This window comes from Halichoerus grypus, chromosome 6 (genome assembly GCF_964656455.1).
Source record: "Halichoerus grypus chromosome 6, mHalGry1.hap1.1, whole genome shotgun sequence".
NCBI lineage: Eukaryota > Metazoa > Chordata > Mammalia > Carnivora > Phocidae > Halichoerus > Halichoerus grypus.
In genome coordinates this window covers 38,568,967-38,596,017 of record NC_135717.1, presented here as the reverse complement: position 1 = coordinate 38,596,017, position 27,051 = coordinate 38,568,967, and the positions used below count along the sequence as shown (strand labels likewise).

At 48.8% G+C, this 27,051-nt stretch overlaps 1 protein-coding gene across 3 annotated transcripts in view; it reads left to right on the top strand.

Moving 5' to 3' along the window:
- The window catches only part of PDPK1 (3-phosphoinositide dependent protein kinase 1), an 82,999-nt gene that overhangs the window by 30,395 nt on the left and 25,553 nt on the right, over positions 1–27,051 (top strand). For all 3 annotated transcript variants that reach the window (XM_036083200.2, XM_036083199.2, XM_036083201.2), the window contains 5 exons: positions 7,047–7,313; positions 11,199–11,241; positions 11,487–11,624; positions 16,135–16,279; positions 17,088–17,185. In XM_036083200.2, the coding sequence (XP_035939093.2) occupies positions 7,047–7,313; positions 11,199–11,241; positions 11,487–11,624; positions 16,135–16,279; positions 17,088–17,185 (691 nt within the window). The remainder of the gene's footprint in view (positions 1–7,046; positions 7,314–11,198; positions 11,242–11,486; positions 11,625–16,134; positions 16,280–17,087; positions 17,186–27,051) is intronic.

Here is a 27,051-nt window from a genome sequence, read left to right as displayed (position 1 = left end):
TGGGAACCGGCAGAGGGGTGTTCCACGGCCGCTCTGCCTGGGTGGGGCCTGCTGGGGGGGTGGGCAGTGCTCTCCTTTGAGAATCTCTTCTGGAGACCTTTTAACGACCATAGACACCACTTTGATGAAAGAAAGCTCTCAGGAACACATGCTTGTAAACTAGAGTCCCATCAGACTTACCTGGTCATTGTTTGTGGGGGGACTGGTGTTGCCGTTGGTCAGTTTGCGGTCAGGAAGTCTGTGCTGAAGACAGCTTTTCTTGCTAAGTGCTCCTGAAGCCAGTGTAATCATTCTTATCATCCCTCCCAGGATGTTTGCTATCAGGGTCCTTTGTCCCCAGAATAGCCAGTTTGCTGGGTGGGGGTTGTCCTGCCCAGGTCTCCAGGGCCCCCTGGCTTTCTGTGGCCGTGGACAGCTGCTGCCTGCAGTGCCCAGCCTCCTCGGGCCTAGTGGCTGACCCTTTGGGAAACTCTTCACTGCTCTTGGATGTCACCTGCCGCACCTCCCAGGACTGAGGTTCTGCCCCCTGTGAAGAAGCCTTGGGCTGTCCCCCACCTGTGCCCAACCATCCACGTGAAGATGTGGCAGTGCGTTTACTGGAACTGTCATTGAGTCCAGAATCTTGTCCATGCACAATTAACATTTCTCCAGGTCCATGAATCAGCCCGTCACATTTCGTTCTTTATTAACTTCATGTTTGAGATTTTGGTCAGTATTTCTCTTGTTGGTTTTGAATTAAAGCAGTGTGTGTCATGGTCTCGTGCGTCTCTTCTGCTGTCTCCTTGAGCCTTGCTTGACAGCAGACTGGGCACACAGGTGAATTTAGGTGAGGCCACATTGATCTGATTTACAGAGTAGCTGGGACAGGTGGGGGGGGCGGGCATGACAGAGACAGGCCGTACTCTTCTCTCCCATCCCCCATGGGGCCCTGTGGCCAGATTAGTTCGCAGCACTGCTGTCCTGCCCGGGACTGTGCTATTGGAAGTGCTGGCTCCTTCCCACTTCCCCTCCCTTGTGTGTATCCTTTAAGTCACACAGTCCAGCTGCTCCTCGGTCCTGCACCTGAGGGTCTGCACCCGGGATGACCCTGGAGGCCCAGGGAGCACGTGCCCTTGGTTGTGTCCAGGAGTCCCGTGAACGCCCAGGGCTCTGTGTGCACAGCCGTCGCTTGCCAGTGTAGCTGGCCTGGCTTGTGAGGACAGTCCAGGCCTGTCATAGTTCTTGATGGGCCTTAGCCTGGCGACTGTGACTCTTCCCCACTTAACTGCCTCGGAGGGCAGAGAAGTTCCTGCTCATCTCTGGGGGGAAGTTACTGAATTTGATGATGCTTCTGTTAATGGTACATGCTTTGCTTATAAAGGGACAAACCATTAAGGTACTGACTGCTCCTCAGCTTGGTCCAACCCTTGGTACCTCCTGTGAGATGGAGTATTTATGAAATATGTGAGGCACACTTGGCTTACTGCCGAGCCATAGAGCATTCAAGAAAACAGCCATTTTCCATAAATAAATGGTGCACTTCAACTCGCAGTCCAGCTAGAGGACCTGGCCCGCTGGTCACATTTGTACTGTGTACTACTACATTTAAAAACTCAGATTCTCTTAGGTAATTTTTACAAAGTCAATTAGTCATTCTCCAAATGTTTCCCTGATACTGGGTGTTTGGGTAATTTCTTCATACTGGTCACAGGCATAGCTCGTTTTATTGAGCTTCACTTTATTACCCTTCACAGATGCTGTGTTTTTAACAACTTGAAAGTTTGTGACAACCCTGAGCAAGTCAGTCAGTTCCTTTCTTCCAATAGCATTTGCTCACTTTGTGTCTCTGTGTCACATTTTGGTAATTCTTACATTTCAAACTTTTCATTATTACCATATTTGTTATGGTGATCTGTGATCAGTGATTACAACTTCTGAAAGCTCAGATGATAGTTGTTTGTTTGTTTGTTTTTTAAAGTAAGCTCTATGCACCCAATGTGGGTCTTGAACTCATGGTCCACTGACTGAGCTAGCTAGACTTCCTGATGGTTAGCATTTTTTAGCAATAAAGTATTTTTTTATTTAAGGCATAGACATTGTTTTTTTCGACATAATGCTACTGGGCGCTTACTGGACTACAATAGAGGGTAGGCATAATTTTTTAAGTACTGGGAAACCGAGAAGTTTATTTGACTCACTTTCTTGTGACATTCACTCTATTGCAGTGGTGAAACTGAACCCACAAAATCTCCAAGGTGGGCCTGCACCTTGCCTGCGGTTCTCATGCTCTCCACAGACCTATACGTGACAGAGGCCTGCCTCCTCCCAGCTGTGGTGCGGCCCCAGCATTGATGGTGATCCCTTGGCTGGGAGCTGGGGCCTGGTGTGTCTTCGGGGCCGACCCTGCCTGAGCCAGCCTTCCTGGGGCCGGCCTGCTGCAGGGAGAGGGGCTCAAGCAGCACTGTGGGGGCTGCGCGGGCTCCTGCCTCTTGCCCCCTGCTGCTGCCTTCTCTGCCTCTGCCCTCATCGTGTCTCTCTAGATTGGTTTTGGACTTCATGTGCTTAGTGCATCTCAAGATGAGCTTCTCCTTCGGCTCTCCTCTTGTGATGGCTGAGCTGTCACCCAGGGCACAGTACTGGCTACCTGCCCACCTGTCCTTCCTGTTCGTGGCACACTTTCTACAGGCCTCTGGTTTCTTCATAGTTCCCTGTGTGTCTCCTTGCCCTGTTTAAATGGAGAGGAAATGTTTGTCTGTCCTTTATGAACAAACAGTACAAGAGACAGACTCTGTAAGACCACTCCCTTAGTTACTCAGATTTATAAAGTGAAATGTTCATTGTAATCAACCTGCCTTTTTATAGTATTGATAGACTTCTTATCACCTGTGTATATCCTTACAGACTCAGGATCTTTCTGTTTTGGCTTATTCTGATTAGCTGTACTTACTGATGGCTTTTTAGGGTTTACAGGGTCACAGCTTGGCTAGTGACAGCCGCTCCAGGCCAGCTTCCCCACCCTTTCCTCCTACCACAGACACTTGTGAGGGCCTCCTCCTTTTTCAACATGGTGTTAACTGCTGTCCTGTGTTGTTTTTTGTGTGGTTTTTTTTTTTTTTTCCTGAGTTCTTTTAATGGGGAGTACTATTAGAAGCAGTCTGGATGCTCTGGGTTCATTTTGTGGTGTTCTCCAACAATCTGGTGGTGGGTTGGCTCATGATGTCACTGCTAGAACACTTCAGAGTCAGAGCTGGGAAAGGCAATTTTCTTTGTGGTTGTGGGTGAACTTGTATATATTTCTGATTTAACTTTGAGACTGTCTAATCCTTTTTTTTCCCCCAAGATTTTATTTATTTATTTGAGAGGGAGAATGAGAGAGAGAGGTAGAGAGCTCGGGCAGGGCAGAGGGAGTGGGAGAGGGAGAAGCAGACTCCCCGCCGAGCAGGGAGCATGATGTGGGGCTCGATCCCAGGACCCTGGGATCATGACCCGAGCCGAAGGCAGATGCTTAACGACTGAGCCACCCAGGCGCCCTTGTCTAATCCTTTCTTTTTTTTTTTTTTTTTTTTTTAAAGATTTTATTTATTTATTTGAGAAAGGATGAGAGGAGAGAGAGAGCACATGAGAGGGGGGAGGGTCAGAGGGAGAAGCAGACTCCCTGCTGAGCAGGTAGCCTGATGCGGGACTCGATCCCAGGACTCCAGGATCATGACCTGAGCTGAAGGCAGTTGCTCAACCAACTGAGCCACCCAGGCACCCATGTCTAATCCTTTCTTAATGCCCACCTAAATTTTTACTATTTCTTCTCCCGTCTCTGTAGTATTTCTTTGTGTCTCATTGGCAACTGTTCTGTCATTTGCTTTCTTCACAAATTACCAAATTGCTTTCCAGAAAACATGGGTTTATTGGTGCCAGCCACAGTTAGAGAGGTGCCCTCTTTTATCCTGGCCTTGCCAGCATTTGGTGTTCCTGTGTGTTGTGAACATATTTAATCGTCATTACTGTCTGTCTGTCTTCTAGCCTCTCCCGTAATTACAAATGTCCAGTGCCATTGTCTTTGGATACCTTGTGCATTTTCGTCTCTTGGTTCTTTGAGTTTTTTTGGTGCCTACCCTTTGTCCATTTCTTCACCTAAAATCTTGATGGTGTATAAATTTGAATGAGTTCTTGTATATAAATGAATGCAGTCATATGTGATATAATTATTGTTAGCAGCTTATTGAGACATAATTTGTATACTGTACAGTTCACCTGTTTAAATAATTCAGTGGGTTTTAGTGTAGTCATGAGGTTATACAGCCATCATCACAATCTAGTTCCAGAGCGTTTTCAACACCCTAAAAAGAAACCCAAGACCCATTAGCAGACCCCTCACCCGCCAGCCCCTGATGACCATTCATCTGCTTTCTGTCTGTGGATCTGTCTCTTCTGGATATTTCATGGAAATGGAATCCCACAATATGTGGCTTTTTGTGTCTGGCCCTTTTGACTGAGCATAATGTTTTCCATGTTCATTTATGTTGTAGTGTGTATCAGTACTTCCTTTTAATGGCTGAATAATACTCAGTTTTTTGGCTAGACTATGTTTTGTTTATCCATTTATCCATTGGTGGACATCTGGGTTGTTTTCACCATTGGGTTGTTAGGTCTCATGCTGCTGTGAACATTCTTGTACAGGTTTCATGTGGACATAGATTTCGATTTCTCCTGGGTATACACCTAGGAGTGGAATTGCTCGCTTATATGGCGCCTGTTTCCTTTTGAGAAACTGCCAGACTGTCTGCCAAAACGGCTGCACTATTTTACATTCCCAGAGCAGTGGGTGAGGGTCCCGACTTCTCCACATCCTCACCAACACTTGTTACTGTCTTTTTGATTCTAGCCACCCTTGTGGGTGTGAAGAGGAACCTCCTTGTGGCTTTGATGTGCATTTCCTTAATGACTAATGATGTTGAGCATCTCATCGTGTGCTTATTGGCCATTTATGTGTCTTTCTGGATAAATGTTTATTCAGATCCCTTGCCTGGTTTTTAAGTGTGTGTGTGTGTGTGTGTGTGTGTGTGTGTGTGTGTGTTTTAATTGAGTTGTAAGAGCTCTTTATGTCTTCTGCATACAAGTCCCTTAGCAGATACATGATTTACACATACTTTCTTCCATTCCATGAGTTGTCTTTTCACTTTCTTGATGGTGCTTTTGAAGCGCAGAAGTTTTTAATTTTGGTATAGTCCCTTTGATCTGTGTTTTTTTTTTTTTTTCTTTTGTTGTTTGTGCTTTTGGTCTCATATCTAAGAAGCCATTGCCAAGGTCAGGAGGATTTACTCATAGATTTTCTTCTAAGAGTTTTATGGTTTTAGTTCTTACATGTAGATCTTTGGTACATTTGAACTAGGTTTTGTATATGATACAGGAAAGGCATTCGATTTCATTCTTTTTGTGTGTGGCTATACATTTGTTGAAAAGAATGTCCCTACTCATTGAAGGGTCATGGTGCCCTTCTCAAGTATGAGTAGACTGTAGACATCTAGGCCTGTACTTCTTTTTTTTTTTTTAAAGATTTTATTTATTTATTTGACAGAGAGATAGCGAGAGCAGGAACACAAGCAGGGGGAGCGGGAGAGGGAGAAGCAGGCTTCCTGCCGAGCAGGGAGCCCGATGTGGGACTCGATCCCAGGACCCTGGGATCATGACCTGAGCTGAAGGCAGACGCTTAACGACTGAGCCACCCAGGCACCCTCTAGGCCTGTACTTCTAAGCTGTATTCCGTTCTTCTCTGCATCTGTCCTGTGCCGAGACCACCCTGTCTTGGTTACTGTAGCTTTGTAGTAAGCTTTGAAATCAGGTCGTGTGATAACGTAGTTGTTCAGCTTTGTTCTTTTCTGAGATTATTTGGCTTTTCTGTGTCCCATGTGAATTTTAGGATCAGCTCGTCAATTTCTGCAAAGAAGCCAGCTGGGATGTTAGTAGGGATTCCATTGAATAATTTTTTTTTTAATTTTATTTTTGAGAGAGAGAGAATGACAGAGAGAGAGAGAATGAAAGGGGTGAGGGTCAGAGGGAGAAGCAGACTCCCCACTAAGCAGGGAGCCCGATGTGGGACTCAATCCCAGGACTCCAGGATCATGACCCGAGCCGAAGGCAGTCGCTTAACAACTGAGCCACCCAGGCGCCCCTTGAATAATTTTTAAAATTTGTTAAATTTTGAATTTGTTTAAGTAATTTAAAAACCTAACACTCTATCTGGCTTGGAGGTAACTTTGGTTGAAGTGAGCAGCTGGGCTCTAGATCAGGTAGTTTCCCAGTTGTTAACCAGTTAGTCCACTGCTGTCTTTTTTGAGAAACTTGTTTATTTTTATCAACTGTAACTTTTTCTTTTTGAAATAGGCTCTGTACCCGGTGGGGAGCTCAACACCAGGCTTGAACTCATGACCCCGAGATCATGACCTGAGCTGAGCTCAAAGAGTCGGGCGCTCAACCGACGGAGCCACCCAGGCACCCTCAGCTGTAACTCTTATGTGTAGCTGACAGTTCCTGGAGTCTTCTTTCCATGAAGTTCTACTTCATGCTCTAGGACTGTTAGGTTAAAATTCTATTTAGTTGTGGGATCCAGTCTTAAGTCAGTCTGTGTGTTCAAGCCCTGAGTACCTTCTGTGTGTCCAGCTTTGTATAAGGTGTGGGTAGGTGATTAGGCAAGGAGTTCTGGATGCGGACACCGTGGTCAAAGAGTTTGGACTGGCTTCCTCTCTGGGCTGGTGTTGGCTGCAGGTGGCATTGAGGTTGGGCAGTGATGGGAAGGCCAACTGGCTGTGGCAGGGGTGGTTGGAGATTCACTCAGTGCTGACGGAGGAGAGTGAGGGCAGATAGGAGCTGGATGGTGGGGTTGCTGGGCACATGGGACGAGGGGTGGGGGCTGGGATTTGAGCAGGGAAGGGACTTAGGAGAGGAGAACAGTGGCCTGAACCCGTGGCAGAATGTCAGATGGCTTGCCCTGTACTTGGTGTTAACACTTTAGTTCATACATTTAGGAAAAGTGAGCCACTCTGAGTCTTACCTCTTTTTCCTGTGTCCACCAGTATGACACTGTTCCAATTCAGTCCAGCGTGGTGTTATGTGCTTGCCCATCCCCATCAATGGTGAGGACCCAGACTGAGTCCGGCATAGCCCCTGGCATTCCCAGCGGTGGTAGCAGACAGGGCCCCACCATGGACAGCACCGCGGCCGAGGCCCGGCCAAGCACCAACTCACTGCAGCACACCACACAGCCGCCGCCACAGCCTCGGAAGAAACGGCCTGAAGACTTCAAGTTTGGGAAAATTCTTGGTGAAGGCTCTTTTTCCACAGTGAGTACCTGCCGCTGCTCTTTCTTGAACGAGTGTATTTTCCTTGGGAAGGCTGACTTTTCTCAGCGCTTGTAGCTAGGGGACCCCGTTACCAGGGCGGTGTTCTTCCCCAGGCGAGGGTCTCAGGCCCCTCCAGGGTTCTACTCCGGTTTTGAGGGTGATTTGGGGCCGCCTACCACCAAGTAAATCACATGGTTAAAATACCTAAGCCGTGACTTTGTAGATGAAAGCTTTAAAAGGCATCTATCTGTTGATCTTTCTGTTTGGTTTGGTTTGGTTTTTGATGCAGTTAATTTTTATTCTAACCAGTCAACAGATTCCATCTTGTGTCCTTGTGTCCCATTAGCAAGGTCTTAGGAAGCTTTTCTGTCCCTTCGTTTGGAAGTGTCAGTATCAATATCTCTTCAGAGCTTTTGGGAAACATTTAACGACCTTTACTGTTTCTCTGTTATTTAAAACAATATATAAAACAGCACAGCCTTGACCCCTGCTAGAGGTGCAGCCCCAAACCTGCTGGCCTCCGGGTTCTCGTGGCCTCAGTTTAGTCAGTACCTCTGTTTGCTACCTGAATGAGTTGTGCCTGTCTTGTGGCATTTTTCCTTTTCCAGCAAAGAAATGAAGGTTCAGAGCAGCCCCTTTGCTGAGGTGGGAGCCCCACGTGGCTGTGATGAGGCCGGGGGCTTGCACAGGCTGGGGGGAGACCCAAGCACCAGCGCGCCCTGCGAATGGCCAGGGCCTTCTTGCCCGGCCTCTGGGAAGAAACCTTATGTGAAACGTGTTTCCCTTTTCTCTTTTTACATTCATGAAATGTTGCAAAATAAAAAGAAGAACATGAAGTTTTATAGCTCACCCATATTCTCAACTTAGTTTTTTGTTTTTTTTTTTTTTAAGATTTTATTTATTTATTTGACAGAGAGAGAGAGCAAGAGCAGGAACACAAGCAGGGGGAGTGGGAGAGGGAGAAGCAGGCTTCCCACCGAGCAGGGAGCCCGATGTGGGACTCGATCCCAGGACTCTGGGATCATGACCTGAGCCGAAGGCAGACGCTTAACGACTGAGCCACCCAGGCGCCCCTCTCAACTTAATTTTAATCAGTGTTAACTTTTTGCTCCCCATATATATATATATATATATATATTTTTTTTTTTTTTTTTTTTTTTTAAAGATTTTATTTGTTTATTTATTTATTTGAGAGAGAGGGAGCATGAGTGTGTGTGCACAAATGGGGAGAGGCAGAGGCAGAGGGAGAAGCAGACTCCCGCTGAGCAGGGAGCCCGATGCAGGGCCCCATCCTAGGACCCCCCAGGTCATGACCTGAGCCAAAGGCAGATGCTTCACCAGCTGAGCTACCCAGGAGCCTCCCCTTACATTTTTAATTTAGATTTTTTATTGGTAGTTTCTGTTTAAATTATGAAAGACTTGTGCTCTTGTGATAAAAATCTTCAACTATGAGGATAGTACCCAGTAGTTCTGGTCCTCACAGATCCTCTCAGAAAGAAGAAACTAGGGGCGCCTGGGTGGCTCAGTCGTTAAGCATCTGCCTTTGGCTCAGGTCATGATCCCAGGGTCCTGGGATCGAGCCCCCCATCGGGCTCCCTGCTCAGCGGGAAGTCTGCTTCTCCTTCTCCCTCTCCCACTCCCCCTGCTTGTGTTCCCTCTCTCACTATGTCTCTGTCTAAATAAATAAATAAAATCTTAAAAAACAAAAAAAGAAAGAAAGAAAGAAAGAAAAAACTATTTTGAAAAGAACCTGGGTGTTCTGCACATTTACTTAAAATAGTCCGGTAAGAGAAGCAGTGTTCTCTCCCTCTCTGTTTTACCTCATGGACATTTATCCTGACTAGTAAATGAGGGCTTATTTGTGAAACTCCCCCTTGTCCGTGGGTCTACACAGCGGGTGAAAGTAGGCACCACCCATTCTGGATGATGCCCTCCTGATGTTGAAAAGCCCCGGCTATAGTTCTTGTCACCCCTGTGCCTTTTGAGCCCAGGTGCCAGGGAAAAGCACCATGAGTTGGAGGCTCCTTCCTGGCGCTGTGTGGCATCCTGCAGCTCTGGGTCTCAGGTTATATGTGCTACCCTCAGGTCTTTTTCATCACTCCTGAAATAGAGACCACTTAAAATTAGATTTCCAGGGGAGGGTGGAGGACTAACGGCCATTCCCAGGCTGGGCAGGATCTGCACTTGGCCGAGCCTGGCCCTGGAGAGTGGGGAGGCCCGGCCTGCTGCTGCCTGGCCTCCTGGGGATGATCTTGACGTCCAGATTGGCTCTGCTGTCGGCCCCTGTGACGTGGAGGGATGCGTCATGCCTTGTTCCCTGGAAGAGGGATACTCCCTGCCCTGTGCCCATAAAGAAACCTGCATGTGAAATGTTGAATTCATACAACGGAAAGATTTCCTAAGTACCTCCTTCAGAAAGGATCCCATTAATTATTAGTACTTTCTCTTTTTTTTTTTTTAAGATTTTATTTTTTGACAGAGAGAGACACAGCGAGAGAGGGAACACAAGCAGGGGGAGTGGGAGAGGGAGAAGCAAGCTTCCCGCGGAGCAGGGAGCCTGATGGAGGGCTCGATCCCAGGACCCTGGGATCATGACCTGAGCCGAAGGCAGACGCTTAACGACTGAGCCACCCAGGCACCCAATTATTAGTACTTTCTAATAGTTTTTTTCTTGCCCTTTCCTACTAGGTAGCTAGTACGTGCTCCTGTGAAGAAATGTAATATTTCATAAACACATAACCTAGGGAGGGGTGTCTTTCCCCAGCCCCTCCCCATCACCTCCCAGTGCTTGAGAACAGTCCACATAGGTGTATTCCTCCAGAAAGATCTCTGAGATCTTTCCACTTGAGCACATATAATCCAGCCCCATTCTTCTTAATCACTGCAGTATGTTTCATATGGTGCTTTCCCAGGATCACTTCTGGTGAGTCTCCTGGAGAATTCTGTAATGGGATGAACATGACCTGTGGCCTCCGAAGGTCCTCCCTGGAGGCCCAGGGATACCCCAGGATTTGGGCAGGTTTCCATCTGCACTCTGGTCCTCAGGCCATCCTTCCTGCACTTGTCTTAGGAGGGGCATCATCCGCCTCAGCTGGCCGTGGTAGGTGGGGGCTGCCCCAGCTCCCCAGCCAACTGGCCTCATCCAGCATGTGGAACTTGGTGCTCAGTTGTGCCCAGGGGTTGCTCATGTAGAAATCTCTTTTCCATGTTGTGCTGTGCCCTGTTGGCTCTCTGTCCCCACAGTGGAATGTGAGTACAAGCCTTAGGTGTGCTACCGAGAAAGTCCACCAAGAGTGGGACTGCACCCTGGGCAGGAGGTGCGGCTGGTGGGAGGTGCTCTCTGTGAGCCCCATGGGCCTTCTTGTGCCCTTGACGGCAGGGACAGTGCTTAGTGTACCTGAGTGCAGCATCAACTGAAATGTATGGTCACAGTTATTTGAAAAAGCCCAAATTCAGGGTGGCTTTACAATGAACATATACTGAGAACATATTCTAAAAGTTATTTTTTGAAGGAATTCCCAGGACCCATCTGAGCTATTATTTGCTGTTTCTTTGTACTGTTTGTGAGGGTTACATTAGTCCAAGATGTTCCTGAATCTATACTTCACTGCACCATGGGAACTTAGCAGCTGATGGAGAACCTTCTGAAGGCAGTTGATTGATCTATGCATTTCCTGTTTAGTAGAACACATTAACTTCATCATTAACATCCAGCCAAATTTGTTAGCACAGGACCAATATATTTGAATGTAATTTCAAATATTTAAATGTAATTTCATGGTGGGGGCACGTTAGCCTGTGTGGGCAGCTGCAAGGTGAGAGTCGATGCCCAGGTTATACTGAGTGTTTTTTCTCTTCTCTTTTCCCCTTTTCTTCCCAAACCAGGTTGTCCTGGCCCGAGAACTGGCAACCTCAAGGGAATATGCTAGTAAGTACTTAGTCTAGGGGGCTGTGTGTCTGGGATGCAGGGTAGGTCATGTGTTGGTGGCTGCCATGCTGCCTAGCACTTGGAGGTTCTATGCTGATTTCAGGGGTGGGACGCTGGTGGTCTTAGAGACCACAGAGCTGGTGGGTAGGTTTTGTGAAAAACTTTAATTTGTATCAGTTACCTTTATGAGTTTTTTTTTTTTTACCATTATCAATCGTAGTAACTTGCTTTTCTCTTACTTTAAGTTAAAATTCTAGAGAAACGTCACATTATCAAAGAGAACAAGGTCCCATATGTAACCAGAGAGAGAGACGTGATGTCACGCCTGGATCACCCGTTCTTTGTTAAACTTTACTTCACATTTCAGGATGATGAAAAGCTGTGTATCCTTTGAACAGTCAGAGCCTTCTGAAATCACACTGGTGACCCCGTACTGTTGAATCATGACCCCATTGTGTATTTTCACAAGTCGTTCCTTCCCTGGAAAGGACAAGGGTGGCATATTCTTTTTTTTTTTTTTTTTAAAGATTTTATTTATTTATTTGGCAAGAGAGGGAACACAAGCAGGGGGAGTGGGAGAGGGAGAAGCAGGCCTCCCGCGGAGTAGGGAGCCTGATGCGGGGCTCGATCCCAGGACCCTGGGATCATGACCTGAGCTGAAGGCAGACGCCCAACGACTGAGCCACCTAGGCGCCCCAAGGATGGCATATTCTAAATACGAATGAATTCACATCACTTTGCTTTGGGAGCCCCTGGGATTGCTGACGTTCACTGAAGTAGAATGTTACTTCAAAAGAAATCATCACAAACCTTTTTTGAGGTTTTTTGTTCATAAGCATTGTATTTAAAGGATTATTATTATTTTAACTCCAGGGTTGCTGGACATTTATTCAAAGGCATTCCCTTGTTCCTCTAACTGGTATCCTTGGAATATCCATCAAGTGTCAAGTCCTCTGCTCAAAGCAGGGAAGTGAGGGAGGAAGAAGGATCTTGGGCATCCAGGGCCCCTCTCTGCCCTCTTTGGCCCAGGGGTATGGGATTTGGTTGGAAGGGACATCTTTACCAGGGTTAGCCCCCAAGTGAGAAGTCCAGGGATCCACCCACAGGAGCCCAAACTCTTTCCCACAGTACCCAGAACACTGTCCTCCCCAGGCCCTCCAGCCTCCCCCCCTTCTTCCTCCCCTCCGCCCTCCCCGTGGCCCCCACCCCAGTCTGCTCTCTGCCTGTGGATAGCTCTGATCACCCAGTGCCTCTGGCTCTCCAGCAAGGCTGTCACACCCCACTGATTGCTTCTTCTGCTCCCTGATTTCTCCACTAACCCCTGGAGCAATGTTTTTTCCCTTCTTTTACCTTTGCTTAGGGAGCAGGGCAGGCAGGGCACCATGGTGGCCAGGGTAGGCCACACTGTGTTGTCTAGCTTGTCCCAGGGCTTTCCCATCATGTGGCCTGGCTGTCCAGTTTCTCCTCACTCCACAGCCCTTTCCTGTAGTTTTTGCCAACCAGGACCTCCCCAGCCCCTCTGTGCCCCAGCAACTCTGTCCCCAGTCCCAGCAGATGCTCTTCTGGTTTCTGCTCCCCTGAGAGAGGTCAGCTGTCAAATGGAGTTGCCTCGGGGCTTGTTCAGGCCTAAACCTCAGTCTTGGCCTTAGTTCTTTCCCTTCAGCCCTCACGTGTCCTCAGCTTGCACCCCCGCAATGCTGGTCCCCGTAAGGGCTTGGCTTCCCCCTCCACCCCCTCTCCCCCAGGCTTTCCCTACCTCTCTCTACACAGATTCTTCTGGTTTAGAACTTTGCTCCATCGCGTTCCCCCTTCAGCACCATTTTCTGGCCTCTTCAACTGTCAGCCAAATGTATTCTTTTGCTTACTGAGAAGTTCTTGTTGAGTGCCAGGTCATGGGGATATGCTGGTGAAAAGGTGACCAAGGCTCAGCCCTCAGGGGGTCTGCATTCCGTGGAGTTAGACACACCCAGACCATTAGTGTCCGTGGAGTAGACTTGAGGGAGCAAGGGCAGTGAGGGCAGGTAAGAGGGTGAAGGGAGGTGCTGCTCTTGTAGCTTGGTGGTCTGCAGGGACGTGGACTTCGGCCAGAGACCTGGGTGGAGCTAGGGCTGGAGTGCTTCTGTGCTGGTGGAGTGAAAAGGCTGGGCAGGGGCCAGCTTCTCCTCCCCTGGAGCCTGGCAGGAATTACAGATTTTCTTCTGAGTGTGCAGGGAGCCCCGAGGGGCTGGAGCAGAGCAGCCGTTTGCTGTGATAATGGCTGGTGCTGCACTGAAGGCTCTTGCAAGTGAGCCAGGCAAGGGCAGTGCAGTCAAGGTGGCTCCTGGGTGTGGGGCCTTGGGGTCGGGGTGCACAGGGGTGCTGTGACTGAGTCGGGAGAGACCAGGCTGGAGGTGTGTGTGGCGTTGGCGTCTGGGGCATCTGTGGGCGCCGGCTGCTGCTGCGTGCTTGCTGGCAGAGCTCGGTGAGGAGTCAGGGAGGCATGCAAACTGAGGGCTGGCTGGCTGGCCGCTGGAGGGCACTCAGCAGGGAAGAGTTCTGAGGCCTGAGCCCGAGTCACCCCCACACAGAGACTGGCACGCAGGAGGCAGGGTGTTGCCGGTGAGCGGAGGACAAACCTCAGGGGCCGGGGGGTCCAGCTGGTTTCCAGTAGCGGGGTGCTTGGAGGCCAGGTCAGGTGCTGCGGACTGCTGGCCGAGTACCTAGGGCCTGGGTCTGCCCTGTGGAATGGCCCCTGTACAAGTTGTTCTGGGGTGGGGAGGGGATTTCAGGAGACGGTGGTGAGGGGGTCCGGGCAGCACACACAGTGGGTTCTGCCCAGTGGTCCCGCCTTCAGGGGGCAGCAGTAAAGTGATCTCTTAGCTAGAGGCGTGTAGGGCAGAAAGGGGGCTCCTTGTTGGTTTGTTTAGGGGTTAGAGAATGTATGCTCCTGCCTGGCTCCTGCATCACCCCTGTCCCCGCCATTCTGCCGTCACTGCTTATGGCCCTGAGGACATTGAAGAGTCTTCTTCATGGCTGCTCAGTGTCTCACCTTTGGGGCCACCTTGACTGGCTGCTTATCATTGTGTGTCCCCTCTTGCAGCTTGGGGACAGGAATAGTGCTCTAAGCCTTAGGAGGCTGCGCTCCAGTTCTGATCCTCCTTGGCTTTGTGACCTTGAGTCAGTTGCTTAACCTCTCTGGGCCAGGTTCTTCTGCCAAGCACAGGCATTGAGCTTACTGGGCTCTATCACAGGCTTGGTCTTCGCTCATCCTTCCAGGAATTCACCCACGTCATGGGAGAGAACGGCTTCCTCCTTGCTGCCCTGGGCCACTGCCTGTGCCAAGAGAGGGAGAAACGTTCTAGGATGTGAAGTGGACCCAGGAGGTGTGAGAGAGTACTTCTGGGGATGAGGAAGGTGTGTGGTTGGAGACAACACGGGCTTGGAGCTGGGACCCTCAACAGTTGTCATGTTCAGAACCTTTGATCACCCTAGCTTCACAGCTGAGCAGAGAACTAGAAGTGTCCCTCACCCAGGAAACAGGAACTCAAGGAGTGGTCAGATAAGGGGCAAACCCCGTGAAGCTCAGGGAGGTGCTGTGCCTGTGCCGAGGCCGAGCCTCCTTAAGTCTACTGCAGGCTCCTAAGCTCTCCTCAGTGCTGAGGTTCATAGCTAGTCCAGGTGGGGCTGCTGGCCCAGCCAGTGCCAAGCTGCTGCTTTGGGGTCAGACAGGCCAGAATCTGCAGGCTGCTGGGGAGGCGGCCACGGACACCAGCCTTCCCTGCAGAGAAGACAGAGCAGGGCGAGCTGTGAAGGGGTCTGGCTGGGACCCTTTTCCTTCCCTGTGAGTAAGGTGTATTTTTTTGCTTCAGGTTCCTGTTGTCCCAGTTGGAAGGGCTTGGGTGGCCACAGGTGGGACTGAATCAGAAACAGGTTTGGACAGCTTTGGTCGCTGGTCCCTTCCATCCTGGGCTTGTCCTCACTGGCCTGCAGCATCAGACTCTGTCCTCGGTGGGAGACCGCAGTGCCCTGGCGAACAGAAGCCAGATGGAAGACCTTGAGCGCCGGCCACCCCTTCCTGCCCTCAGAGCCACTACCTAGGACAGTGAGGACTCCTGTCACTGTGTCCCTTGGCTGCTAGGGAGCCGTGAAGTACCTGTAGGTTTCCATTTATAGGTGCAGATGTTTGGTGCTTCCAAGAGGAAGCTGTCATATGGGATCCGTTATTGTTCCAGTCTGTAATCCTTTTGGGAAGGGAGAATAGAAGCACAGCACAGCACAGTGGTGTCCGAGGGAAAGATGCCTGTGTTCCTTGTGTCTCTCCCCAGCGGGTGGCCAATAAATAGATAGACTCAAGAAGATAATAAAATGGTATTTGTCTTATAAGACTTGTTACTTTTTACTTGGACAGGAGCATGCATTTGAAAAACCTTTATATGAATTGACTCTTAGCACACCATGGAATGTAGTTGGTGCTCAATAAATGCTGTCTGTCCACTGTGGTGCGGGTTTGGAGGCTGAATTAGGATGGAGGGTCCCCTTCCCCTTGCTGAAGCCTGCTAAGAGGCATGTATGCCATGGGCTCTGGCCACTCTCTCTAGTGGCTTCCCTTCCTTGAGCCCTTGGGTGCCTTTGGGGATGGTGGGGTCCAGAAGGAGCAGTCAGGCCAAGGGGTGTGTGTCATTGTGTTCTTGGGGAGAAGCCCATCCTGGGGCCCGGGGCTGGGGCTGGGGCCAGGGAGTCCTATCAGCCCCGGCGGCTGTGGGTTTGATCACGACAGGGTCTGACCTGAAGAGGGACCACTATCTCAGGCCACGGGTACCTTTGGTTTTCATGAATTAAAAGTATTCCTATTGGGCTGTAAGGTTAGCTTAAAAAAATGACTTTTGTGCTCTTCCTTAACAATGCGATATCTAGACTTTGGTCTTAGTTATGCCAAAAATGGAGAACTCCTTAAATACATTCGCAAAATTGGCTCATTTGATGAGACGTGCACCCGGTTTTACACGGCCGAGATGGTGTCAGCTCTGGAGTACTTGCATGGCAAGGGCATCATTCACAGGTATCACACCAGCTGCCTGTGGGCTTTGCTCCCCGGGCCTCGGGGTCAGCTCTGTGGGCTTTTCTGGAGGGGTGGGAGGCCTCCTTGTGAGAACTAAGGAGAAGTTGATGTCACCTGATGTTGAGACTCACGGGCCTCCCAGTACCAGGTGAAGTTGGTGGCCGGTGGCGCTCTGGGCTGTCCCAACTTGTGCTTTTAGTCCCCGCCTTGTAGCTCGCGGGTGCGCTTCTTTCTGATCTCCGTTTCCGTAACTCTCCGATATTGTCAAATCGAAAGTGTTCATATGAGCTCTTTTGTTACTGTTGCTGTTACGGATGGTTTTTTATTGTGGTGAAATACACATAACAAAATTTAACATTTTAACCTTTTTTTCTGGTTTTATTGAGAAACAATGAACATTGATCACTGTATATGTCAAAGGTGTACAACATGATGGTTGATTTATATATATTGTGAAATGATTACCTGACCACAATAAGTTTCAAAGATCTTCCTTTTATGGGTTAAAAATGATGGATTACACTTCAATAAAAAGTGTATTGAAAATGCAGATGCGTTTATGAAGTAATGTAGTTTGAATCTACTCATTAGATGCAGTTGGATATTTGTTCAGTGTGAACTTTCTAGACTTGCATTCTTGGTTGTTAGTCCATAAAGATTGTAAGTATGTATGTATGTATGTATTTATTTACTTATTTAAGATTATAAGTATTTAATCAGTTCATTTGTTTTCAGCAAAACTTAAGAGTGTGTAATAACATTGCTATTTAAATATTTCATCTCAAATATACAAAATCTGCTTTCACAGGGACCTGAAACCAGAAAACATTTTGTTAAATGAAGACATGCACATCCAGATCACAGATTTCGGAACAGCAAAAGTACTGTCCCCGGAGAGTAAACAAGGTGTGTGAGTGCCCTGTTTCTAGGCACGTCCCAGTTCATTGCTTAAGATCAAAAACAGCTTCTTAGAAATGTGTTCAATGGCATTATATTCGTTGTCAGTGACATGTTAGTCATACCTTTGCTGTTGTAAAGTAGACATTTAAGCTTTCACAGGGGCAGGCCCTGGCTTCCGTGGTGGCTCTGTCTGAAGGCCTGCGCAATTTGCACCTGGTCTGGAGGGAAGGTTCTTCTGGGCAGTTTGTGGTTGGTCTGCCAGCCCCTCTCTGCATGTTGGTGTCCTAGGTCCCTGTGAGCGCCTGGGAGTGTCCGCTACGGCTCAGCCTCCCCAGTCCTAGAAGATGCCAGGGTGCCACGTTTGTTCCTGGTCTTCTGTGCGGGAGCATGGGGTCTGTGGAGTCAGCTCCCAGCCCTCCCGTGTTGGCACCGTGGGTTGTAACTGTGAGAGCACTGTCCCTATGTCCCAGTCCCCGCCGTCTGCCTGTCTCCCCGTCCCCTGTGTGTAATTGATCAGGCACGCCGATCGTAGTGAAGTTCTGTGAAACAGAACAAGTGGGGGCTGACGTTTAATCTGCTGCTCAAGTGCACATTTATAATTACAAACCCTCCTAATCACTGTTCCCCTAGGGTAATTCCTGGTGTTGGTTTGTGCATCATGACTGCTCCATCACCTGAGGAGGAGTTGCTGACAGTAAAGTGGGCCAGAAGAGTCCCTTGGGGTGTCCTGGCTAGCCACTGGGGACCTTGAAAATGAACCTTGAGTCAGGACACGTGTCCCGAACAGAGCCACCCTGAGCCTGGCCCGCGAGGCTGGGCATTGTGCTCACCTCTGCCAGGGCTCGTGGGGACTCGTGAGAGAGGACTGGGTTCAGATGGAAGCAACCACCTCGCTACAGCTGCCCTCCTGTAGAGAGGGGAGCTGTGAGCCCCATGAAGCAGTGGGAGAGCCTTCTAGCTCGGCCGGGCAGGCCTTGTCTGCCTCAGGTTGAACTGAGGCCCCCTTAGTGAGCGGGTGCACGCAGGGCGGCTACCGGGCTGATACCTGGGGTCCCCTCCTCCCGGCTGCATCTGGCTGGGCCTCTGTGAATTCTCTTCCAAAGGGTGCTTTATCTTTGCTTCCCAGGTGCTCTTGCAGCCCCGTGTTTTCACCCTCAGGATTATTGTGAAGATTCTGTTAGTTAGTGCCTTCCCGTTTGTGCAGACACTCATTGAATCACCAAGACTGTGTCTTGGATTTGGGAACTTCTCTGAGAATCCTAGGGCACCACTCTTTGGAGCCAAAACAAAACTTGCAATCAAGGAAGACACTTTTATTTCTCAACAAATTTCAGTCCTGGTGCCACTCTCCTGCCTTTTGCAGCTCCCTTTCCCGCCTTCCCACCTTGGGGAAGTCCTTTGGGCACTTGTGAGAGGCCCTGAAATCTTGATCTACTTGATTCATTCCTATCACACAGTAACATCGTTTTTGTGGATACGGTGTAACCCATATCCATAAGCATTGTCCATGACCCAGGTGAACTGAACAGGAACTGCCATGGCCCCATTTTTGTCATCTCATGTGTGACTTCCTGTGGGGCCCCCCAGTCAGCCTCAGGAGCCATCCCCCTCGCGATCTGCTCTGTCCGTTTTTCCTCTGTGCACATTCCCTTTAGAATCTGATACTTGGCACAAGCTAGTCCTGTTGCCTTGTAGCCATTTAGAAAATAGAAGAATTTAAATGCATTAGTGAAATAAACCTGCATTTCTTTCTTTCTAGAAGTAGAAGTCTAAAAGTCCTTAGACCGTGAACCAGGGAGAGCTGCTCGTATATATGGATGAGTTGGCTGTTTTTTTCCTTCTTAGGGAAAGAGGGAAAAACATGTATAATTATGTGAGTGATTCACTTTAGTGACTTGCTCTCACTTTCTGTTTGAAGTAGTTCAGACTCTTAGAATTTATTCTTGAATTAGCTTTTAACTTTGTACGTCGTACAGAGGTGGTTTCCCGAAGACCTCTTAAGCTTGCAGAGAGCAAGCATTGGTGGGAACATGACCCGGGCTCCTTAACTGTACTATGCACATGAGCTTGTTTCACCCTCCTAGCAAGAGGCAGGTTGTCTATCTTCCCAGACCTCTGTCCCAGTGGGTCGTTCCTGGGTCTCTCTCACTGCTTCCTGTTGGGTCAGAGTGGCCCCATGGTTGTGAGGGGCAGGAATAAGAAACAGCAGGTAGCTGTTGAGGGTGTGTGGGATTGATGAGGACTTCCTGGCTCAGAGGACTTGTGACTTCTAACCTAACCTAACAAGGGTCCCACAGACCTATCCGAGTGGGGGCAGCTTCATCATGCAGAGTAAGCCCCTTGTCTGTGGCTGTGTCACTGGCCTTTGCCTCTTTGTAAGAGGTTTGGGGAGCTCAGGAGGCCACAGAGGTTCAGACTTAGGGTTTGTGTCTAGAAACCTGTGTCTTGAGCTGTGTTGGCCTTTCTGGTGTGCACCCAGATGCGGAGGTTCCACTCACCAAACGGGCAGGGCTGGTAGGTGTTGGGGGCAGGTAACGGGAGAGGGGTTGGGGGGAGGAGGCTGGAGAGCCGGTCACTTCTGTCACTCCCTCCAGCTGTACCTTCTGTGTAGATGGCCATCATCCCGACCCTCGGACCAGTATTGACCCCCTCTGGCTGTGCTGTGGACTCTGGACCCTGCCCCAGCGCCCCTGCCTCCCCCCACCCCGCCCCGTGTAGCAAGGGCAGGACAGCTCCACCCAGCCCAGAAGCAGAGCTCACACGTTAGAGGAGAAAGTCCAGTTCCTGTACTTACACCACCAGATACAGCTCTTTACATCGAGAAATGGTTTACTCTGGTCTTCTCAATCTTGGTGTTTGTTTAGTCATAGCTATGATAAATGCAGTTGGTTTTTTTTTGTTTGTTTGTTTAACAGAGAGTACTTGCTTGTGACCTGATTTCCACCATCATCAATTTGTTTTCTCAGTAAATATTTTAGTATTTATCACTAAAATATAAAGTTTCTTTTAAAAAATATGACTACACAGGGCACCTGGGTGTCTCAGATGATTAAGCGTCTGCCTTCAGCTTGGGTCATGATCCCAGGGTCCTGGGATCGAGCCCCATATCGGGCTCCTGGCTCAGCGGGGACCTTGCTTCTCCCTCTCCCACTGCCTCTCCCCCCCGCCCCCAACCATTCTCTCTCTGTGTCTCAAATGAATAAATAAAATCTTCAAAAAAAAAATGACTACAATAGCAAACCATCTTCATACATAAGAAACTAACAGTAATTCCTTTATATCCCAAAATACTGTGTTAAATTTCCAGTTGTCATAATTCTACATCATAATTTTTTTGGTGGTTATCTACTTGAATCAGGATTCAAATAAAGCTCCACATTGGGCTTAGCTGATTTGTTTCTTAAATTTCTTTTTCATTCTTTATTTTTTCCCTTGCAGTCTGTTGAAGAAACCAGGTCATTTGTCTTAGAGAGTTTCCTGGAGTTTCCTGATTGCACCTCTTTGGAGTCATGTAACAATGTTCCTGTCCCCTCTGTGCGCTGGAAATGGGAAGTTAGATCTGGCCCCTTGATCCCATGCACATTCAGTCCTCTCACACCAAAGGCTGGGGTGTGTTCTCCATTAGGACACTCATAACACTCCGTCATCTCTCTCTGTGATGTCAACAGCCCTTTATAACCATAATGGCCTAGATCCACTAATTCTCTAGAGAATGCAGAATGATCATAGCCTAATTCCTTCGTTCATGGGCTGGAGTTCTTCTTTGAAGAAAAACTTCCCCATAGCAATTATTTGGTTAACTATAGTGGTATTGACTAAGGAGGAAGAACAGAATAAATGCTTAATTTCCTTTCCCCTTCATTTGCCACTTGTGAAAACCTTCAACTGGTTCACTGTCCTCCTTCAGTATTGACCAGTTCATCAAAAACATGATTTACCCCTTCCTCGCACCATACGCAAAAGCTAACCCCGAAGTTAACTTGGCTAGACCAGAGATGGGAATGTAGAATGCAGAAACTGAACCTCTTGAAAGGAAGTGTAGGTGTAAATCTCCATGACCTTGGGTTAGGCAGTGAGTGGTTTCTTAGATACGCCACCTAAAGCATGAGCAACAGAAGAAAAATAGACTGCATTCAGTTGGGAAAGTTTTGTGCTGTGTTACCGTTCAGAAAGTGAAATGGGAAAAAATATCTCCAAATCATATATCTTAAGGGACTTATACCCAGAATGTATAAAGAACTCGTAACTCAAGAAATAAAATGAAATAAAAATTTAAAAGTGGGCACAGGGTCTGAATAGATGTTTCTCCAAAGAAGACAGACAAATGGCCTGTAAACACATGAAAAAATGCTCAAGGTCATTGGGGAAATGGCAGATCAAAAGCACACTGAGCTACCGCTTCTAGGACGCCTGTGATCAAAATGACAGACCGTGATGACAAGCCTTAGCAAGTGTGTCAAGGGACTGAAGCCCTCGTGTTCTGCAGGCGGGAATGTGAAATGGTGCAGTCGCTCTGGAAAGCAGGCTGGCAGCCCCTCCAAAGGTTAGCCATAGTTACCTTGTAACTCAGCAGTGGTACTTGCCAGGGCATACCCAAGAGTGGAAAACATGTTCACAGAAAAAAGGTGTACAGGAATGGTGAGAGCAGCTTTCTGTATGCTAGCCAGAACGTGGAGAAAACTCCAGTGTCCATCAGCTGATCATGCACATGGGACTTGTCATTTCTTTCAGAAATCTTTCTTAGTTTTCAATGTATAAGCTTTGTACTGTTTTTAGTAAATCCCTGTTTTATTTTTGAGGCTATTGTAAGTGGAATTGTTTTCCAAATTTCATTTTCAGATTATTCACTGCAACTATATAGAAATACATTTGATTTTTGTGTCCTGCGGCCTGGCAGAATTTGCTTCTTAGTTGTGATAGTTTTTTGTTTGGTTTTTTTTTTTGTTTTTTTGTTTTTGGTTTGGTGTTTTTAAAGATTTTATTTATTTATTTATTTGACAGAGAGAGAGAGAGAGAACACAAGCAGGCAGAGTAGCAGGCAGGAGAGGGGGAAGCAGGCTCCCCGCTGAGCAGGGAGCCCGATGCGGGGCTCGATCCCAGGACCCTGGGATCATGACCTGAGCTGAAAGCAGACGCTTAACAGACTGAGCCACCCAGGCGCTCCGCTGTGATAGTTTTTTAATGAATTCCTCAAAACTTTCTGCATGTAAGATCAAGTCATCTGTGATTCAAGATGGTTTTACTTTTTCCTTTCCACTCTGGACGCCTTTTATCTCTTCTTGCCCACCTGCCCTGGTAGGACCTCCAGGACCTTGTGGAGTCAGCGGGGCCAGAGCAGGTGCCCCTTGTCATGTTCCTGATCTTAGGGGAGAAGCTTCAGTCTCTCACCATCGAGTGGGATGCTCGCTGTGGGGTTTTCCTAGACGCCCTGATCAGGTTGAGGAGGTTCCTTTCTCTTCTTACTTTGTGACGTATTTTTGTCATGAAGGAGTGTTGAATTTTTATTAGATCCCTTTTCTGAATCTGTTGAGATGATCATGTGGTTTTTCCCTTTATGATAATGATACATAGTATATTTATTGATTTTTATATGTTGAACCACCCTTGTATTCCTGGGATAAACACCACTTGGTCATGGTGCAGACTCCTCTTGATGTGTCGCTGTATTCAGTGTGCTCATCTTTTGTCCAAGAGGTCAGCCCATTTTGTGGAGTGTGTTTGCTGTGCTTCACTTGGGGGCTTATGGGTACGATACGAGCAGTCTGCTGCACTTCCAGCTTTGAAGAGAGTATAGGTGTCCTCTGACCTCAGAGACACTTCTTGAGGTCCTTCCTTCCTCACTGGCACTTCTGAGTCCGAGGTGGTGGCCAGAGCGTTCCACGGCCCAGGATGCTGGTTAGTTTCTTTGAATCACTTTCAGGGTGGAGGCAACAACCCAGCCCAAGACCCTCTTCTTTACCCTGACCCTGTGGCCTACTTCCAGTGGGTCAGTGGCGTGGAAATGGCAGCGTTTTGGCCAGTGGTGGGTTCTGGACCTGGTTTTCTAACTGGTGGAGCAGTTTGGCCTTCGGTTCATCTCTGAGCCTCTGGGGGGAGGGAACTAGGTTATCTGTGCATTTCTAATGCTCTCTGGGGCTCTTACCCTGGTGTCATGCATAGAAGTTGGCTGTCTGTGAAGCTGAGGAGAAAGTTGCTTATTTTCCCTAAACTTTCAGTGAAATTGAACATTTCCTTTAATTATGAAGGTAGGCAACAAATGTCTGCTGTCATCAGGAACAGTCACAGGTGTTTCTCTGTTCCGTTACAGTTGTCACAGATTCCTTTTTTTTTTTTAGATTTATTTATTTATTTTAGAGCATACACAAGTTGGGGGAGGAACAGAGGAAGAGGGGGAGAGAGAATCTCCAGCAGACTCCCCACTGAGCTCGATCCCACGACCCTGAGATCATGACCTGAGCCAAAATTGAGTCGGACAGTCAACCAACTGAGCCACCCAGATGCCCCCGCCCCCAGCTTCTTTTTTTTTTTTTTAAGATTTATTTATTTGGGAGAGATGGAGTGCAAGTGTGCACCCGCGCTACCACCAGGAGCGGCAGAGGGAGAATCTCCCCTAGACTCCCTGCTGAGCACAGAGCCTGCCGTGGGCTCCATCTCACGACCCTGAGATCATGACCCTGAGCTGAAACCAAGAGTCGGAGGACACTCAACTGACTGAGTCCCCCAGGCGCCCCCACAGTTATCACAGATTCTTGGTCTGTCATGTGCCCCATTGCTGCTTTAGGGTTACCGTATTGTTAGACTTGCCAGATCTTGTTATTACACCGATAAAGAAAATCACATACTATTACATCACACTGTCACTGCTTTAATATTTTGGTATTTTCATCCTTTGTCCTCCTGCATATTTTGTTATGCCTTTAGAACATCATTCTGAGGGCAGCCCTGTTCTTTTCCATGTGCTAGAGGAGTCATTCATCTCATGACTAACGAGAGCTCCTGTCCTCGGGGGTGATTTCATACCTCCCTGGGGACTCAGAGTCCCGCCTCTAAGAAGGTGGGCATGGGCTCCTGGGTGAGAGGAAGCAGCAGGTGTCATGGGAGACAAGCCGACCCAGGCCCAGAAAGCCTACAACAACCACACAGCCCTAATGACATCATGATTCACTGTTTAAAGCCCAGCCATGGGCCGGGGTGGGAATGGTGTATACCTTTTAGACTTTATTTGGTGCATCATGTAGCTTTTTTTTTTTAAAGATTTTATTTATTTGACAGAGAGAGACAGAGCGAGAGAGGGAATACAAGCAGGGGGAGGGGGAGAGGGAGAAGCAGGCTTCCCGCCGAGCAGGGAGCCCAATGCGGGGCTCTATCCCAGGACCCTGGGATCATGACCTGAGCCGAAGGCAGACGCTTAATGACTGAGCCACCCAGGCGCCCCTTCATCATGTAGCTCTTTAAAGGCACAACACCTCTATATATTGTTTGATGGCCTGAATTATTTATTTAATTATGCGTAAATACATCTTTCCATACAAAAATACGTTTTTAGAACTTTTTAATAGTAGCATTAAAAAAACAAATCTCAGGGGCACCTGGGTGGCTCAGTCGGTTGGGCATTCGCCCTCGGCTTGGGTCGTGATCCCAGGATTCTGGGATCGAGCCCCATGTGGGGCTCCTTGATCAGCGGGGAGTCTGCTTATCCCTCTCCTTCTGTGCTCTCTTGCTCTCTCTCAGGTAAATAAATAAAATCTTAAAAAATAAAATAAAAAAACAAATCGCAGAAGCAACTCATGTTTACTATGCAGAATGGACACACAGTAGAGGCAGTGAATTACCAAGTGGGGCTCCCGGGGTCCGTGTCGTCCTGCTGTCTCTGCTGGATCTGTCCTTGAGGACCAGGTGCCAGGAGTGGAGTTGCTGGCTCAGAGGGCAAGTTTGTTCTCTATGAATTTTGCTGCTTTTTGGAAAATTGCTCCCCTGAAAATGACTCCTTTCCGAATCCCCACCAATAGCACTGTGTGTGTCTTCTCAAATCTTTGCCAACAGTGTGTATTTCCTTTTTTATCTTTGCTGATTTGATAGGCCATCATGTTTTAATTTGCATTTCTTTGATTCATTGCATCATTGAATGGTTTCATTTCGTTTTGGCTCTGGGTTTCTTTTTTCCTCTTATGAATCACCTCAGTGTTCTTGGCAGTATCACTCAGGGTCCTGGCAGGATGCAAATGCAGCCACAAAGTCTTTACAGGAAAATAACTTAATGAAGGGAGCAGTTACAGAGAGCTGGGCCGAAGAAGCAACAGGGCTGGATCCCCACAGTGGTACTGTGAGCCTCTCGGGCCCAGGGCAGGTCGGGGGCATCATGGGGGGAGAGCGGTGCGGCATGGGGTGAGGCTGGAGGAGTAACACCCATGGCTCTCTCCTGCCCCCCCCGGGGGCTCCTGCTGACTCCAGGGCTGTAGTGCCCAGGATCCCCCCCCGGAGCATCAAGGAGGACAGAGAACACGTTTGGGGACACATGGGGAAGAGCGAGCACACTGGCTTCGTCCGTGTTTTCTTCCTGGGCATTTGCCTCAGAGGCCTTTGGACAGCAGTCAGGAGGTCTCCCCCGCGGTGAGCCCCCGCCAATTTAAGGCCTCCCCAGGGATGGTGAGCGGGGACACGATGGCCTCTCTCAGCCCAGACGCCACGTGCTGCATTGGTGTGGCTGGGCGCCCTGGTTTCCGTTTGCATTTTAATTCAGGTGTTGTGTTATTTATAGCCATATGCTGTCAAGAATTTTGTAGACAGACCAAACATAGGTCTGCTGTGTTTTGTCCCAGGAAGCTGTAACCTCAAGTCATTTCTCTGTCAGGACCAGTCTGAGGTGCCCAGTACAGAGCCTGCAGTCAAGTGCAGAAGGAGAAGGTTGCTTCCCCCGACTTAACACACACACAGCCGCGCAGGAAAGACGAAGGCACGTTCAGCTGTTCTCCCTTCCCCAGCTCCCCTTCCTCCAGAACGTCCCAGAACGGAGCTGGCTCCTCCTGTTCTATTTAGGGCCGTGTCTTCAGAGGGTCGGAGAGCGCCGTCCTAGGGAGGCTGCATGGAGGCCACCGAGGGCCTGGGGACGTGTGGGGCTGGAGAGCTCCTGCTGTTTGCAGCCTGTGGGATGCTTAGCTGCAGCCCTGGCGTCTGCGCACTAGGTGACCAGAGCTCCCTTCCGCCCCCGTTGTGCCAGCTGGAAATGTCTCCCGGTGTTGGCAGATGTCCCCTGGGGGCCTGTCTGTCCCCAGCTGAGAACCCTGCATAGAAAAGTTCAGACACTTGTCAGTAAGCCCACCTGGCAGGACCCTGCATGGGGCTGGTTGCTGCTTTCTGTGTCCCGGGTTTCAGAAGTGGCCTGGAGGTCTGGAGACCATTCGCTGGTAGGTGTGTTGCTGTGATGTTTTACTTCTTAGATCGGTTCAGGAAAATATGTCCTTAGGGACAAATACTTTTAGCAGGGATTATTAAAGATAATGAGAAAAAGGACCCTTTGATCTGCGAAAGGGTCAGGCTAAGTCACGGGGCTTGTATGCCCAGAGCAATATGCTGTTGAACCGTGGTTAGGTCTCCTGTCTGCCACGGGTTGCTGGGACAGGAGACAGGGCCGTGCTGGAACCTGCTGCTGGGAAAGGTGGTCTCCTCCAGGGGCCTGTCCGAGCAGGACCAGAGCCTTGCCAACAGCTGTCCGGTGTGGGTACAGGGTGCTCTTTATGTGGGGCCGGGTGTGGAAGGCCATGCGTGGCAGGTCACGGCAAGTGATGGCGGGGGTGTCTCCCGGGAAGTGTCAGGGGTGACGCAGCATTTCACATGCTCCTAAGAGAAGGGTTTTACTCTCAGACAGTGGGCAG